General features: G+C 34.6%; 1 protein-coding gene across 5 annotated transcripts in view; it reads left to right on the forward strand.

The window, feature by feature from the left end:
* DACH1 (dachshund family transcription factor 1) overlaps nucleotides 1-18,033 on the forward strand; it is a 204,387-nt gene that overhangs the window by 26,872 nt on the left and 159,482 nt on the right. For all 5 annotated transcript variants that reach the window (XM_021417576.1, XM_021417595.1, XM_021417586.1 and 2 more), the window contains one exon: nucleotides 9,600-9,761. In XM_021417576.1, coding sequence (XP_021273251.1) covers nucleotides 9,600-9,761 — 162 coding nt within the window. The remainder of the gene's footprint in view (nucleotides 1-9,599; nucleotides 9,762-18,033) is intronic.

The following is an 18,033-nucleotide window of genomic DNA, read 5'->3' on the forward strand; positions in this document are numbered from 1 at the left end:
ACGGCTAGTGATATACATATAATTTCTCATTCACGCATGATATGATGAAGATTCCTTGGGCCAAAGATGATCTTGTTAAGTTTCATACTTGCACCTTGTTAAGCTGTGTATTTGTTGAGTCTTGAATATTAGTCCATAATGAGGTAGAAAACTGTACTGTTCAGCTCTTGATTTCAAAGATTATGCCTTTTGGAAGCACATATGATCAATTACATAAATCTAAATTTGCTAAAGGCTGTGGTTTTTCATAATATTGCATCAATTGAATCAATAGTAGGTACTGTGGAGTAGTTAGCGCATGTTTATTTCTGTATTACAGCCAAATACAGTGATAATGTATGCATAATAAATAGCACATTTTCCCCTTTAACATTGTAAGAATCTTCAAATGATTACTTTTTGAATATGAGGCAATTCTGAGTTGTAAAACAATTTTTTTCAGAGGTGTCACTTCATGAGCCAGAGGGTAGTCCTTTGGTACAGAGTCATAATGTGGCCATATTTTCACTGTGTGAAGACACGTGCGCATCATCCCACCGTCATGCCATGGAAAGAGATACGGGTGCTTCCAAATGTCCAAAGTCTGTGATTTGTCTAGTTCTTTGATCTGCACTCAAGATGCAAAAAGAAGAGTGCACATCCCAGAGATTAGGTGCCAATTCATGAAATTCAGTGTTCTGTTACCTGGTGCAACAAGTAGAGCATGTACGTGAGAGAGTGCTGTCTGTAAGAATTTACTGCCTTTTAATCTGAAGGCAGGACTACACAGCGTTCCCTGTAAGTCATTATCACAGCTACTTTGTACAGTATCACAGTTCTGCATCACAGTACAATAGTCTGCTATCAGTGTTCTGTAATAGTACATTTAGCCCTATGCCTTGCCTCTGGCGCAGCATAATGTATAATGGATCTGACAAAACTTAAAAAAAAAAATCAGAAAAAAGAAACAGCCCCATAGCCACTGTGCAGCTCTTGAAGGTGGTGGAGGAGATAGGACTCCCATGATCCTTACAGGTGAATTCTTTACGTTTTGAAACATGAAAATTTTCTCACCCAACTTTGTGTGCTAAAGCAATGACGTGTAGGCCTTGAAATAACTGGTAGATTTCTGGAATCTTTTCCTTTATTGACTTCTGTCATTGTAATGCTTTTCACACTTGCAAATACAGGTGGAAACAGCAATCAGCAGAATGTTACAGAATTTGTCAGTACATATTTTAATACAAAGGGTTGTTTTGTTTTGTTTTATTTGTTGGGTTATGCTAATTTAAAACTAAGCATGACAAGACAGATTGAGAATTGTTCTTTAAAGATATTTAAACTTTGGATATTCATTCAAATAGCACATTTTTACACTGTTTAAATAAATAATGCTATATAAACTTTAAAATATCTTCAAAAAGTAGTGAATAAGATATATTTAATGAAAAGATCAGGTGTTTGTGCAACAGTTGTTCTGTAGGAATGAATTTGGCAGTTCTTGCAAGGTTGAGCTCTCAAGTTGTAGGGAGACTTCCATCAGGCCATTAGGCTGCTTTGACAGTGTTCAGATATTAGTTTAATCAAAGAACTGTGTGCCATTACCCCAGGATCTGCGTCAAGCTGCGGATTAGGTTTACAAAAAAAAAAAACTACAAAAGCTCCTGCTGGTTGAAAGATTATGAGTATTTAGCTACATTACTGCTGTTACAGGCATGAACACGTCCTTTTGGTATTTTTGAATTGTAGCTGTGTTGCAATTAATTAATTGTGTCCATCTAGTTATAAATTAGGCTGAAGACCAAGGCTTTATTAAGTACTACTGATTTTCTTATTCTGTTTTTGACCTTATAATGAAATGCATTTCTCTAAACAAGACTCAAAGAATGTGTCAATAAAAGACATTGCAGTTAGTCAAATCTAAGAATTCTAATCAGGAAAATTCATGGAACACCAATAACTATCAGTAACTGTCATTATGTTAAACCTTTTAATTTCTCGTAACAGAGAGAATAGAGTTGTGAGAACATGAGATAATACACACAAAAAGAATAAAGGAACTTCTGTTCGCAAAAGGTGCAGGGAAGTTGTTCCCATAGTAAGTCATTCTATCAAACAAGAGCCATTATTGCACTCTAGCAATGCAAATGTAAAACAGAAAGTCTATTAGGAACCAGGCATCATTGTTAGCATAATATATTGTTAGTATATATATTTTCCCTTCACACATACTTCATTTTTTATGTTTTTGTATTGCATACTATTCCATTAAAGAGATTGTGGATCAAGGTTTGACATGTAAGTAAAAGTATTTTTTATATTGTTCAAAGCTGACCTCTGCTTTTAAAAAGGCTTGATCTGCACTTTTTCATCTGTTTAGAAGCATGCATTTTTGGTTAAGAAACTGAAGACAATCTCTTTGTCTTTTCCTAAGCTAGGGAGGTTGAGATAAAAAAGAATGCCTGCTTTAAAAGTCACACATGGCTGTAATTTAAGATTTTTTTTACCTCATTGTCCATAACAGTTGAAAGAAACCTTCAATGAAAGTTTATTAACTAGGCCAATGCCTGAGGCAATAAAGGTTCATTTATTACCAGTTTCTTGGCTGTTTTTCTTCTTCTATTTTTCGGTTAAACTCATAGCGTAAGATAATACTTCACAAAATTAAACCTTTGACCTTCTGTGGAGTTAAGTCGCCTTTGATTAGATAAAGTAACAATTTATGGTCCAGCATGAGGTTGCACATGAAATGAATAATGCAATAGGCTGAATGAGAACTGAGAATCTATTGCTTTTGAAAAGATGACTGTTGTTTAAGCAAGAATGTTCCCTCTTAATTGTATTGTTGTGAAGCTGTATGCATTCCAGTAGTATTTTAAACTGTTGCTGAAAAATATAATATAGCAAGGCATTTATGCAGTGTGTTTAATTCTACCATGATTGCATCAAACCAATAAAAAAATCACAGATTACAAAACCACGATAAGCTCTAACAGTAATTTGTCATGCTATTTGAAATACACTTTAAGATTATACTTTTTACTCCTCATTACAGAGAAATAAATCCACAATAAAGAATATCTTCATGGAATACATATCCATCAGTATCCATCAGTCCCGTAGGTGGTAGCTATCAGTGATAAAATAATTACATTTCCTTTTTTTTTTTTTTTTTTTTTTGCACCATTTTCTCTGCTTTCATCAAAACAGATCAAGAGGACACTGCTTCTTTCTAGGTTCATGTTTTATTTCTGCAACTGTGTTATTCATTGCAGGGATGCATTATATGTAAAAAGATTTTTAGATTTGAAAATTGCTGTAGAAATTTAGCTCTTTTGCTTGTTTATTTTAAATGCAATACCCAGACCAAAAAAAAAATTCATATTGCAATTTAGGAGTAGTTACAGGAAAAAGGTCTGATTAGTTTTGATGAACAACAGATGGTTTGAGACTCACAAACACTGGTTTTGTCCCAGTGCGAGACTGGCAACTTCATTTTAGTTCACCATTTTAGTTTCACCAGTCTAACTCGTATCACATGGCTGAATTTTTCTATGTGTTCCTTCTTTAAAAATATTTGGAGTGCAATTAGTTATTCCACCTTTATTTATTTACACGACTCTTTTATTAATATCCATTTTAAGAATATTCAGAAATAATCTGGGAGAGCAGCTTATGCTGAATCATCAAGCTGAGCAGGAAAATAAAACTAGAAAGGCCAGACAAGGATTTTTTGGTGATCCCAAAATAAAAGGTAATAACGTTTTTGGGGTATACCAGTATTGTATAGGATCAGTCCAGGAGGTTTAACAAAAATAAATCTTCTGGATGACTGTTAGGTACCAGTTCTTTATATATAATGAACTCTACTAATGAAACTTGGTGTATTTTAGCAGAATGTTGTACTAGTACAGTGTGAAGTTCCCCTTTCGACAATCTGTGTAATCAGACCTCTGTCCTCCCAGATTGCTTTCCCATTCTTGTTTTATGTATCACACTATAAAACACCCATTAGATCAGAGACTGAGGTTAGGATCCTATTTCATTTGAAATAACTTGGTAGCAGTGTAGTAAGCTACCAAAAACTTATGTCTGAATTGCAGAAACCCATGAAACCACTGCAACAGTCTGCAATGATCAGGGTCAAGTCTTGGGGAGTAACACTGCATTTATTTCTCAAGCAGAGTGTTTCAGATTGTGGTAAGATTTTTGCCCAAGCAAGAACTTCAGTACGAAATTAGGAATTAAGTCAAGAAAATACACAAATAATTTTTCATGTCTATACCACTGAAATAAGAATAAGAAGAAAGATTAAGCATTAATGTGAAATAAAGAATTTCTTTCAGAATTCAGATGCAATTTGGATCTCCTCTCCTGCAATGAATAAAATGTTTATGTTGATGAACTTTCCAGCAAATAAATTAAATTAAATGTAACACACTGCTGACTGTCATTTTTTGATTTTCTTCCTATTGTATGATGAAAAGATGAGGAATCATGAAAATAGTATCGAAGTCCTAAAGAAAGAGGTTGTGAAAATACATACATGTATTATTGGATTTTTTTTATGTACCCCTGTGTATAAATATGGTATATATAAAGGAAAGTAGAAGTTATATTAAGGAAGTTAATAATTATTAGGGATAATTATTAGGAATGCTAATGACTATTAGAAATAGTATGAAGAAAGTTAAAAGTTGAGTAAAATAAGTTACTGAAATATTTTTATAGTTTATCCCCAGACCAGCTTTAGGGATAAAATTCAAAATGTGAATGTTGAGACATATTTGAGCCTGAGAAGTATACTCAATTTTATTTTTTTTCTTTCACAAATAGGATGTGTTGTAAAATCATTATGCCACAAAAATTGGAAGTTCTAAGAGCAGACTCTAAAAGCAGGGAAAAGTATTTGTTGGAAGTTGTGTGTCTCCAACAGTACTTTGTACACTTTTTGAAAATCTGTCGTTATGTATGACAGCTTTCTTGGGCATTTTGCTTTTAAAACACTTTTTTTTCCTGAAGATGTTATGTGTTTTGTCATTGTGTTTCATTCACTCATTTTTCAGCGTTATAGACCATGCATACTGGGCATACTTCTGGTCTCATTCTCACCCACAAAATTCTGTCTTCACTAGAGTTGCATGGGTGTAAATTAAACTAGAACTTGGCAGGGAATGCTTATGATTATATTTGGCAGAGGCAGCAGGCTGCAACTTTATTAACATAATTAACAAACACACCCAACCGGCCAAAGTAATCTAGTGACAGAAGAGGGAAGGTCTTTGTAGAAAAGGATCATTCACACTTTTGGTGTTCTGCTTCTTGTTCCTGAGTTCCTACTAAGGCTTGGAGAGCTTTCAATTGAGTTGTAATTCAAATTCATGTGGTTCCTACAAGACACCTTGAGTGGACTTTTGCTGATGAATCTATAGGAACTGTCAGCAGTACTGAGATTACTTCAGAACCATGATGTTGAATTGAACTTTACTTTCTGATGTTTTGCATTTTGAATTAAATTGTTGGACAAGATTAATTGCATGCAGTAAGAGATTTAAATGAACAGCTTTATAAAGCATTAAAGTTCTAAGTATGTCACATGGGAAAAAAGCTGTGAGGTTTAAATGAATAAATGTATTTAATGCATAAAATGCCTAGGCTAATTTTTTTAATTCCTTTACTAACATCTTTTATTGAAAAAAACATACTTTATTCATCCATCTTAGTTATACTGCTGCGGTTGTGGTAATTTAATATTCCTGCTCTTCGCTAATCTTCTGGTTCAACAGAAGTAAACAATAGGTTTCATAAATTAAAAATACGCTCTTCAGAACATGCTTTTAAAGATAAAAAACAAGGCTGTAAACATTTATGACTGAAACAAACTAGATTGTTCAAATACTGCCATGATGTATCATGTATATCAATATGGCACTGATATCAGTTAGAATGCAAACAAGGTTTTAAATGATGTGCCCCTTCATTTCAGCTGGAGAATCCGCTTTACACCATCTGCCTATCAGATGGTTAGGAACCAGGACTGCGTATTAATGCCACATGTTCGATTTTCTTTCCTCTTGTAATGGTTAGATTCATATTGCTAATAGCTGTGCATGAGCACTGTCGATGAAAGTTGTGTGACGATGGAGTGATGAGATATTTATAAAGCTGCCTGTCTCACTGCATAATCAGCAGGAAGAATGCCAGACATAAACAACTTATCAATTTCAGAATATTAATGACAGCCACCATTGACTTTAATCCATTGAATATTTTGGCCTGGACACTTTTTAACTGTCCAGATAAATTTTTGTAAAGAATAAAAAGTATCTAAGTGGCTGTTCAGTGTGATTCTTATTATGTCTTCCATTTCAGTTGCCTTTATAGATGACTTATGATTATCTCGTATTGATGATAAAATTTCTGTAATGAAAAACATACAGCTTGGAAATTCTGTGGCTTACTTGCTGTAGGAGAAAAGTGATACTAATTAATGTTTAGGTCAAAGGCTTTTTCAAAAAACCAGTTTAAGAAAAAAATTGCAAGTATTTACCCAAGCATACATGAACTTTAAAGTTTAGAGTTTTAAAATATACATGCAGATTTTACATAGCATCTTATTAATCTATTCTATGTGTAATATATATGACAGCCTCTTTTGGTGGGATAGGTTGGGCAATGTGCTAGCAAAAAATTTTTGTTCTGTTTCGTTCTACAGTACACCAGTGCACCACTGGGGTAATGCCAGGGGCTCTGGTAACTGGCTTGGGCCTTCCTTGCCATTTGCTTTGCTATATTATGGCAGTGGAGCGATTGCAAAAAATTAACAGTAGGGCAGAAACTGTTCTAGGGTAGAACTGCTGTGATTATGCTACATTTCTGTGGATTATTCCATGCTCAATCCTTTTCCCACCCCCAGTTGTGCTTGTATGAGAGACACATTTCAGATTCTTACAGTTTAAATTAATTGCTGTGTGGCAAAGTAATAATTTCAATTACTTATGCAAGTGTATGAGAGTAGGTATAAAATTAGAAATTTAGTTCCTACTTTTCTTAAATTATCATTTATTATCACAAGCACTGTTTTGAAAAAAGTTGTTTTAAAGATCTAAGTTGTGTTTTATTTTCCTCGTCTGTATCCAAAGGCTATGATTTCCTTTACAGAGAAAGACTGTGGCCTACTTCAGAGGGAAGCATGAATGCATACATTTTTGCAAATTTTATAGAAAAAGAGAGTGTGTATTTTAGCAGTTCTGCAGTGGGAAAAATAATATTTCCCAGTGAAAAAATGTATTTCCAGATGAGCTCACAAGTCCAATGGATTATCTGTTTATTATGGTGTTTATACTAATACGTGGAATTACTTAAAAACTGGTCTTGAAGTACAGTCACAGCGAAAAGTTTGAGGCCTGCTCTTGTATTTGTTGGTTGTATATATTGGTATTTGAGTATTTCTCTACAGGTCTGTTCTTTAAAGATGCTAGTTTTAGCTTGCTAGTGGTGTGTATAGAAAAAAGGAAGTATAGGATATTGTATTGTTTAATGAACACAGGATGCAAACACAGGTTCAGGGGTGCACTATCCCTTTCTCTGTGGCCTAATTTAGGGACGGTAACCAAATTTGTATAATGTATAACTTCATATCCTTCCTCTGAGACAAAAATATCATTGGAAGTAATCCATGTCATTGTCAATATCTTCTTAAAGATCAGAACATGCACATTTTATAATAGAAGCAGAAGCTAAAATAAAATGAAACCCTCAAGTTTGTCCACCTTCTGATTTATTTATTTATTTATTACTTTTCGTACTTCTTCTCCCTGAAATAGCAGTTTTCTAAATAATATTGATCTGCCTATGCAGAATGTAATTATCACATACTTGGTAATTCTTATTGCACTTGAAGGTGTTGGAAGTCTGTTTATGAGGCTGGAGTTGTTTGCTAATGTTTATGCAGTCGTGCATAGAAATTAGGGAAAGCGACCTTGAGTTAAGACATCATATATTAAAAGGTACTGTTTATGCCACCTCACTGCTTTCCACATGATGGTGGAGATTCCCTCAAAGTCTGTTCGCCTTCTGCTTTCTCCCCAGCGGGTTGCCTTCTTTCTTTCCCCATTGCTAGCTGAAAACATGGCAATAGTGAACTCATTTTTCATTTAAGAAGACAAAACAGACAACAAGAGGCCCTCGGAGGCAGAAATATTTACCTCATCAGCCTGGGATTATTTGCTTATTAGGTCTTTCTGTCTAAAGTTCACTCTTCCTATGCTGGGCAGAAGCCTAGGCCCAGTATTAAGTAATGGAGTTAATTTCTCTTGAGATATGTAACACACTTCACACTTCTCAGGCTAGCTGAAAAACAGAGAAGCAGACACCTTTAAACTAATCACTGTGAGATTTTTGAAGCTGTCTCTCCTGTCAGGACAAGAATCTTGGTTCAAAATGTCTGAGGGTCTGCAACTCGTGACATCACAGGTTGAGGGTATAGGTTGGTAGCTTTACTGCATAAAACTTACGTAGTCAAGTGCCTTCTCTTTCATATTGTACATTTAATTTTCTTTAGTTTTCATCTCTACCTCCTTGCTTAATCATGCAGGATAAGCAGAAAATGGAGGTCTTTTCCCACATAGCTCTTGTGAAGTTTTGACGCTGACTTCTCTCCATCATTACCCAGGCTCAGGCAAAGCAACGGGAGTGAGAAGCAGCACTGACTGGAGACAGTAGACAAATTATTCTGCCTCAAGGAAGAAGGCAAAAATTTATGACATTGCATAAGGACTGTATCTTGTTGTGAGTTTCAAAGGCATTACTGGAAATTTTCTGTTAATTGCTTTAGACAGAGAAGACTTTTCTCATTTTCACAAAACATTCTTGTGTATGCATGGATGGCAGAAATACGGTTTGGTAGGAAAAGCACTTGAACTACCTGATGGTGGCTTTAGGTTTGGGATTAAATGAGTTTAAGTGATTACATTCTTGTTGATAAATGCCATAATGCCTTGTGGTTTTGGGAAAGCAAAATTCTACCAATGTTCTACCAAAGTTCTACCAAGGTTCTGCTTAACTAACCTTTTTTCTAAACATACTTCTTATGAGGGCCCACATCTTCTACATATTATGTTGGAAATAGGAAAAAAAAGGCCTATATTTTTTCATCTATTACTCATAAATATGAATTATAGACCTTTTTTTTTTTCTTTCTATTTAATGTGGTAAAAACACTTTACATCTGGAAGGTTTTTTTCTAAGTACAGTTTTGTGGATGTTCACCCCTTCTTAATCAGACATTTTCAGACCATTTACAAGCTAAATTTCATTTCTGAGTGCACGTATTTGTAGATACAGTTAGTTTTGACTATATTCTAACTGCAGTTACTGAACACGTAGTTAAGATTCAGGTGGATGTAGTATGTTTAGAAGTAACAATCTAAATAGGATGTGTAACATTTGATTTGAAAAAAAATTGATAACCTTCAAATGAAACAAGTGGAATGCTGAACACTGCAGTGTTCTCTGTTCTCTATATAGGCAGCGTGAAGGAAGAGTAACAGTCTTAATCCCTGCAATAATGAAGAATCATAGAATAATGTATATTAAATTTTATTCATACTTCTTTGCAGGCTTGACAGCAGCAGCTGCAGCAGCAGCAGCTGCCACCAATGCTGCCATAGCAGAAGCAATGAAAGTGAAAAAAATTAAATTGGAAGCTATGTCCAACTACCATGCAAATAATAACCAGCATGGAGCAGACTCTGAAAATGGAGATCTGAATTCAAGTGTTGGTAAGTCTCAGATACAGCATTATTATTTATCCGTAATGCTCAAGAATTTTATTAAAGTGGTGATCCTCCTGGCCTTCCTTCTGGAATCTTTGATTTGGTGTAAAGTGTTGCATATTAGTTTTCCTTATTATTTTTTTTTTTAGTTTTGTTTTATTTATGACCTTTACACTCACATTCAGCATTGTTACTATTACAAAAACATTCTTTGCTTTACAGGTTACTTTTGCAGACTTCAGTTAATATTTTCCATGAAGGAAAGTGGTTTGATTGCTTAGAGTTCATTTGTCAAAGTACAGGTGGGGTGACAGATGATGGTGTCAAAATGAAATTTAACAATGTCTCCTGCTCAGTGTGCTGGGTATCGACTTTAGGTAATTCAGAACACAAGCTTGAAAGGAAAATATTTCATACTTTCATGTGCCCTGTGACAAAAGGAAAACATACATACACAATAAATTATTGCCATGCTCTGCAGTTCATATCATATTTTATTTTAATAAACACATTCTTAAAATGTTGTTAACAGGTTTTTCCATTTCTGAAGCAGCCATCAGCAACTCATGTTCTTTCTCAAAAAGAATTGTTTCAGTATACTTTATTCATTTGTTTGGACGATTTGTTTTGCTAAAGCATACTTCAAAGCTAGAGTAACTTTTTGTTGTTGTTGATTAAATCTTTAATCATCTGTGTGTGTCTGCTGTAAAATGTTTTGTTATGCCATTTCATTGTATTGGTTCCTTTTATCATGTTGAGACAGTATTAACTCAGCAACAGAAATTCAATGACAAAGAGGTATGTTCAGAAGACTGCAGGCAAGATTGGTGTATGTTGGAATAAAATGGCTTAAGAAAGGAGTTCTGGGGTTTTATTTTTTGCTCTTTTGTTAAACTCTGTTTAATTTTTCATTTTACATCTCTTAAGTACAACTGAAATGAGTCTTAATTAGTTATGTACTTGTCTTAACATAAGTAAATGTATTTGTGAACTGCAATTCTGTACACTTCAGTAGCATTGGTAGGCAGTTATTAGGAAGTAATATGGACTGCAGTACAAAGAACCAGTTCATCAAGGCATGTTATTTTAAATAACAGCAATATGTATGCAGCATCACATGAGGCGAAAACTGGATTTTTGTTTTCCTTTAAAGAAAAGCTTTTAAAAATGCTTCTGTGAGAAAATGATCTTAAATTATTGTGACAGTACTTTGATACCAACACGTGCAGTCAGTATAATATTACTGGGAAAATTATCCTTTTGGAAAGAAGAGGACAGCACTGGAAAAATACCAGGTGGGTGTCTTTAAAATCTGAGAGGGGTGTGGATATATACAAATAAAATGGAAGGACCGGGTGGACCCTAAGATGCTGAAAGAACAGTGAAATAGTGAGGAGTGAAAAGTTTAAGTGCAAAATATAAGGAAAAGAGCCTGAACTCAGAGCTAGTTTAGATCCGAATTGCAGTGCAATATGTGAAATAAAATGTTCAAATATTGAATTAGAGAACTGTTACTTTGCTTGGCAGTACTAGTGATAAACCAGTTGCCCATTTACAGAAATAGGGAAGTTAGCAGATAATCAACGCATAAACTGCATGAAGTATTTTTGGGATTTGTGGAAGGAATAGCTGAATTCCATCTGAATAAAAATAATTAAAGAATCCATCTTAAAATCATTGTTTGAAACCTAATTTAAATAGTTAATCTGCTCTTGCACATATTGCCTATTTAAAATGTATTCAAGCTATTTTAGTAGGGCAAAGTAAGTGAAGTAACATTATTGTCACTGTCAGAATTTCTTTTCAGCCCCTTAACTTACTTGTTAACTTCAGTTAATTTCCCTATTTAACAGAATGAAAAATTGAGTTCATTTTGTTCAGAAAAAAAATTGATCTTCTCTGTTGTCTCTATTCTGTGTGCAGTGTGTCTGGAAACAGCCTGTTTCCTTGCACACAGAGTTTTGAATTATATTTTTTCTCCAGAGATTTTCTCAAAAAATTGTTTGTATTTCTTTCCTGTATAGTGGATCCTATCTAGTGACTAGGGTCAGTTATGCCTATGGAATCAGAAAAGTGATGATTGGTAATAATGATGCCAGAATGTTATTAGCTTCATTAAGTCTCTATTTGGCATTTGCATTGCTGAAAATCAGCATATTGTATTTTCTTGACAAGAACTCATATTTCAGAAGTGTTGCTTGGTAGTAGGTATACATGTAGGTTTTTGTTTTTTTTCCAGATGTTTATGGTTTTTAAAATAAATATTATCAAACTCATATCATTAACAATTTAAATGATGGCTTATTAAGAATGAGTTTGAAACTTATCTGAATGTTGACAGGAGAAAGGAACAAAACAGAAGAAAATAGTCAGATCTTTGTTTATGTTTTAAATGATGCTATGCACCAGACCAAATTAGAAACAAACAAACAAAAAAACAGTCTAAAAGCTTAATTTACAATTTAGCCCACATGTAACAGCCACTGTGGTATGTTACTGTACGTGGATTGATCATACTTAATTTTTGGGCTTTTGTCCGATGTGTTAAAGAAGAAAAATAAAATATAGGCTCTGGAGTCGAATTGTCAGGTTTATCATAGATTCGTTTACTTCTGAATTGTCTTGCTTTTTGGTTTTAATCAGATGCTTAATGTGACTTACAGAAGTCATTTTTGTAAATGAACATTGTATAATTATACAGAACACTACACAAATGTATTAACTTGATCCTTTGAAGCAGTGGCCAAAAGGTTAGTGAGTGAAGGGAGTTAGAGGAAACCAATGATACTAACAAGTAATTATTTTATATCTCTCAGTTTTGCATGGTAACCTTGAGCTTGCATCCTCCCACCAGAATTACCATTTCAGGAGGGAAAAGAAAGGATAAAAAAAAAAGAAATTACAGAGGAATCAGAGTGAGGTATTAACACACTGAGTAAAATATATGGCTGCAACGCCTTTCTCCCCCATCCACAATCAATTGGATTCTTTTAGTTTAATATTTACTTGCTAAGATGAGATGCTAGTCTGCATGGTGATAAACAGTCTGCTACTGGCATCTGAAGGTGACCTGTCAGTTCATATGGACAAATCTCCTGCTTACTGAAATGTACAAAATAAATCATTAAAGCAGGCAGGTGCTCATTCCCAGATTTAAATCACCATAGATTTATGATTTGAATTAATGCTTCATTTGGTCATAGAAATAGATGCTGAGACAAATGATATGCAGTGGTTGGGGCTTCCATACTGTAGCCATCCTAATATTGATTACTGCGATGTCTTTGCAATCTCTTGTTTATATCAAGTACTGTCTTGTGACAGCTTGGCTGATATGAGCTACATTGCAGATAAGGAGGAAAAATGTCCTAGGTTCTCTTTAGTGGCAATCCTACATACAATAGGCAGGATAGATAAATTAATGTTTTCTTGTTTAAAAAATGAATTCCATATGGCATCAAACAAAATGCATTGTTTCTAAGATTATGCTGTGGTTTTGTTTTTAATTGCAGAGTTAAAAGAAAGAGAGTGACAAGGTCAAACTTTAAATTTCATTTAAGAGGTTCTGTTCTTTGTCATATTAACATCTTACAGTGTTATTAGGATCAGTCACATATTTACCATCTGATACTCCAAAGTTATGGATAGGTAGAGCACCTCAATTATTTCCTTGCTGCTTAAGTACTTACTGCCCTGCTATCGTACTTCATTAACCTGCAGCCGCAAAAGATAGAAGCCTTTAAATGTAAATGTGCTTAAAGCTCTTTCTATGAGCTAGGCTTTGCATTCTGTAACGTGGTAGGAAGTGAAGAACAGTCTCAATATTTCCCAAACATTTTATATAATGAATACACCGTGCATACCATTTAGGGAATACTCCAAGGATTTGTAAAGGCCTTTGCCACTTGCTAAAATCTGACTCATAAAACTCGTAAACAACTATCAACAATAGTAAATTACTTGCTTAGTAGGAAATGAGTTCATATCTATTCAAAATGTGATCTCAAAACAGATGTCCTAAGAAAATGTCATTGTTTAAATTACATTCATACAAAAAAAAATGCTATTATTTCTTCAAGGAAGTGAAGCAATCATGAAGACTTTGGTGTTCTCAGTTTCTAAACACAGTTAGGAAATACAAAGCAAGATTTTACACTTGGCTAGCATGTCAATCCATAAACAACCACCAAATGTGCTGAAAATTAAGAGCTTTTCTTGACATGTTAGGTTTCCTGTTCACCCGCCTTGCCTTGTAATATTTAAAATTATGAGACGTGTCTAAGATTTCCTGTGATGTGTTGTTCAAAAGTAATGATGGTTGCTTGCTTGCTTTTTTTTTTTTTTTTAATCCAGAATCAGAGATAAAATGATTTAGGTTAAATTATTTTTCTCCAGTGACCTTGCCCAATAATAGAACAGTACAACATGCAGTCATTTCCTTTTTCTAAACACACATGTCTATTTTGAAGGAAAGAATTACTTTTATGGTTTCAGGAAAAAGTCTTGGAGACCTTGAAAAAGCAAATAAAAGGAAACAGAGAATGCAGGCCACTGAGCACAGCTCTGCAGTTGCACATCTGATTCTCTGCCTTGGCAATGTTAATGAACCTCAAATCCTCCCTATAATTAGATGAGGGAATTGCTTATATTTTCAAACAGATGATGCTGCTATAATGAAACGATTGACAGGGAACTTAAGAGTGTCTACAGTAGTCATTTGGTTTCCATTTTTTTCCCCTTCCCTTTTCCCTTTTTTTTTTTTTTTTTTTTAAAAGTGTAAAAAGAAGATTGGCTGTAGATACAGGTCCTGGGAGAGGTAGTAATTTACACAGAATGCTATGACAGGTGTCTTTGTATAGCACAGAAATAAAATGAAAGAGAGAAGAATGATGGGCAGGTATGGCAATTTTTGGGGAGGGGGTGTCCTGTGCTTATTCTGCCTGGGTTCTTTAAAAGGGGCCGAGACTCAAGAGATGGATCCGGATTGAGTGCACAGCTGTAACTGCTGATGAGCTAATTGCTCCTTATCTCTCAGTCCCATTCATCTTCATTTTTTACCAATTACTGAGAATTATCTGTGTTCTCAGTTGGATATGAGAGTTAATCCTTTTTGGTTAAGCTGGCAGTACTGTGAGCAGATTCCAAATCATAGGGTGAAAAAGCCGGAGCAAGCTTGTTCTAAAACTCTCTTCAGTTCAATGACAGTATCACTTGTACGTAAGAATTTTTCTTTTATTTAACAGAACACTGATTTTAATTTTTTTCTACTTTAGTACAATTATTAATGTGTGATTTTCTCTTAGTGTAAGCTGAACTTGTGTTCAAATCCACTAGGTGGACGAATGTGCCTTTATTCTAAAACTACTCTTTTACAAAACTAAAAATATGATGAACACCAAGTTCAGGCTGAAATATTTTTGCAGTATTTCAGTGTTCAGTGTATGACATAGTTCTTTAAAAGACAAGACTGTACTTGTTATTTTGACAACATAGGACAGAAGACAAATGCTTGTCAGTGACAGGTATCTACTTTTGTAAACTTTGAGATCTGTGGATGAAAAGTGTTGTCTAGGTGATAAGAAAGGCATAATTATACAGCCTTAAGGACAAATGTGGTACACTGAACACATGGCATTTGAAGCTAAAGAAATGCTTTCATAAAGCTGTATTTTGGGAATGTACAGAACAGCAGGAATGGATCACTTAGGTATAGCCAGGTCACTAAACTTCGTTTTAGAATTTTGCTCGTCTTTGTGATAGCATGGGAAAAAATCTTGAATTTCGTGGCTAAATGTAATGCTAATCTGGCAGTGGAATTCATAATTTTGCAGGATCTGCTTCCCTAGCCTTTAATTGCGATTGTTAAATTTGCTAAACAAGGCGACGAATTGGATGTTATGATCTGAACACCAGTTAGAAAATTAAGGGAATTATTAGCGAAGATTCAGTGTTTCCTGTTGGACAGTCAGTTATGTTATGATGATGAGACCCTCATCTAGATTAAATTCTCACTGTGGGATTCATTTAAACAAATGTATACATTTGCATCCGAGTTAGTCATTTTAGACTCCCCTTAGACTCAACAGAAGGAAATAAACAATTATAGGGGTGATCCATCTCGTCCAAAAGTAGATGGCAAACACAGGTCAGATAAACTGCGGCTTGGAAGAGCTTACTTAGCTTTAAAACTACTGCGGTGTAGTTATGTAAAGAATAACTGAGTATCACAGTGCACATGATTAAGATTTTTTGGAAGAAGATTTGAATGAGCTTACAGATCTTTCCCAAGACAGTTGCACAGTAGTGATAAAATAGATCCTGAGACAAGGTGAGATAATATTCACCCAGAAAATGATTTAGAAATAAACGTACTCTCAAGTTTGTTCTGATTGTACATCAGTTCTAAAAAGAGGGATTTTATCTATGCAAGATGTCCAAGAGAGCAGACTTCTAAATCCACAGAAGCAGAAGTTTAGTGCGTGACATTTGTGTTTTGGGTCTGCTATGCAGCTGTATGAGGTTCATCTAAGTGATTAATTATATCTTGTCAGCAAGATTTTAAAAAAAAGTCTATTTATGTTGCTCAATTACATTTACTTTATTTCCTGTTCCATGCAAGATAATTCTAGTTGGATAAATAGTTTGATAATTTGATTTTCAATTTGATTTTTTTCAGTATACACGTTTCATTGTTCGAGCCATTTTCTGTTTGAGAGGGCCTTGTGTGAAAATAATGAAATTGTTATGCTTTCATTCAGTTTTGTTTCATCATTATTTGATATTGTCAATAAATAAACGTGATACTGTGTAAGTGCTATATTAAGAAATCTAAGCTTAATACACACCATATTTACCTGAGTAGTTAACGATAATCCATCTTTCCTGTGCTACAGACATGTGAACATGCTACAAAAATATTTTCTGTATTGAGAGATAGACATAGAATAGATTATAGTTACTGTTTGAATTAAAACTTAGCACAAAAGACCAACAAAAGCTTCTTTCATGTTTGTAACAGAGTGTGGGGAATTAAAAGTGTGTTTCCTTTCTTACTGTAGTGTGCCAGAATGACATGAACTAGGTAATACCTCACTTTGGGCTTAAGGGTAATTTAATAAAGATAAATCCTGCAGAGTTTTCTTAAGCAAGATATCCTGGAGAAAAGTACATACAAAGTCTCCTTTCTGTAGACTAAAGCTGTATTTTGCACACATACAATATCTACCTATGCTGAAGTACCTACTATGGTGTCTGTTTTCAAGGGAACACTGAGTTTTTCAGGGTTTCTTCTGGTAACTGGGATGGGCAACCACAGGGTCTAAGCCAGGCATCTACAGTAGGAAGTATGCAGAAACTTTCAGACTGCAGCTGTTATTGAAAACTCCATCTTACAGGCCTTTTCCAATCAATGGCATCAGCTGTATCTCCATATAGTTACAGAGCCCTTGCCTCAGAGTTTGCCTCCAAGTCTCACAGCTTCAACTTTTTACAATCAGGAAATTCATTAACATATTTATATGACAAAGCAGATAACTGAAGGCCACACTGCTGTAAAAACTAGAATGTAAAACATGAGCATATTTTATATTAAATAAATGAATATGTGCAGAAGGGGAGGGGAGGATAGGCAAACAAGGGAACGATACAGGCCTACAGAGAGGCACGCAGTTTATGCTAGAGGTTAGAATTTCTTCCTATTTCTCTAAGCTAATTATGTGACAATTCAACTAAAGCACTGAGCCTGCTCAGGTTAAAATTGTCAGAATAGGCATCTTGTTTGTTGTTTGCAGCCTGGTTCTTGACTGCCAGTTCAATTTCTGTCTGGAAACTCAAATACTAGATCAACAGGAATATGTACTCCTGTAGAAAATCCGCTTTTATTTTTCTACCTATTTTTTCATGTCGTATTTTATATTTTTATATGACAGGTTAATTTTTTATTATTTTTAAAAGGCAGAGATAGGACTAGTCTGGACAGGTTTTTACTTCAAAGTACACACGTTAAGACCTGTAGAGCTTTTCTGTTCAAGCCAAGGAGGAATCTTCATGACCTCTTGTAAATCCAGTTTTTTGCACAGCCTTATACAGTCTCTTATGTTGCAGGAGCAGTTTATTCATTTCTTTGAACCTAGCCCTTTGTGTGTAGGATAGCACTGTCTTTTTGCATTAGAAAAGGAAAAATGTCTGAATTCAATACTGGCAAAGTGCAGCACAGTGACTTTCTATTGAGGAGAGTAGACAGTTGTTGCACAACTGACTGGTTGTGTATCTTAATTGT

Source organism: Numida meleagris, chromosome 1 (genome assembly GCF_002078875.1).
Source record: "Numida meleagris isolate 19003 breed g44 Domestic line chromosome 1, NumMel1.0, whole genome shotgun sequence".
Classification (NCBI taxonomy): Eukaryota; Metazoa; Chordata; class Aves; order Galliformes; family Numididae; genus Numida; species Numida meleagris.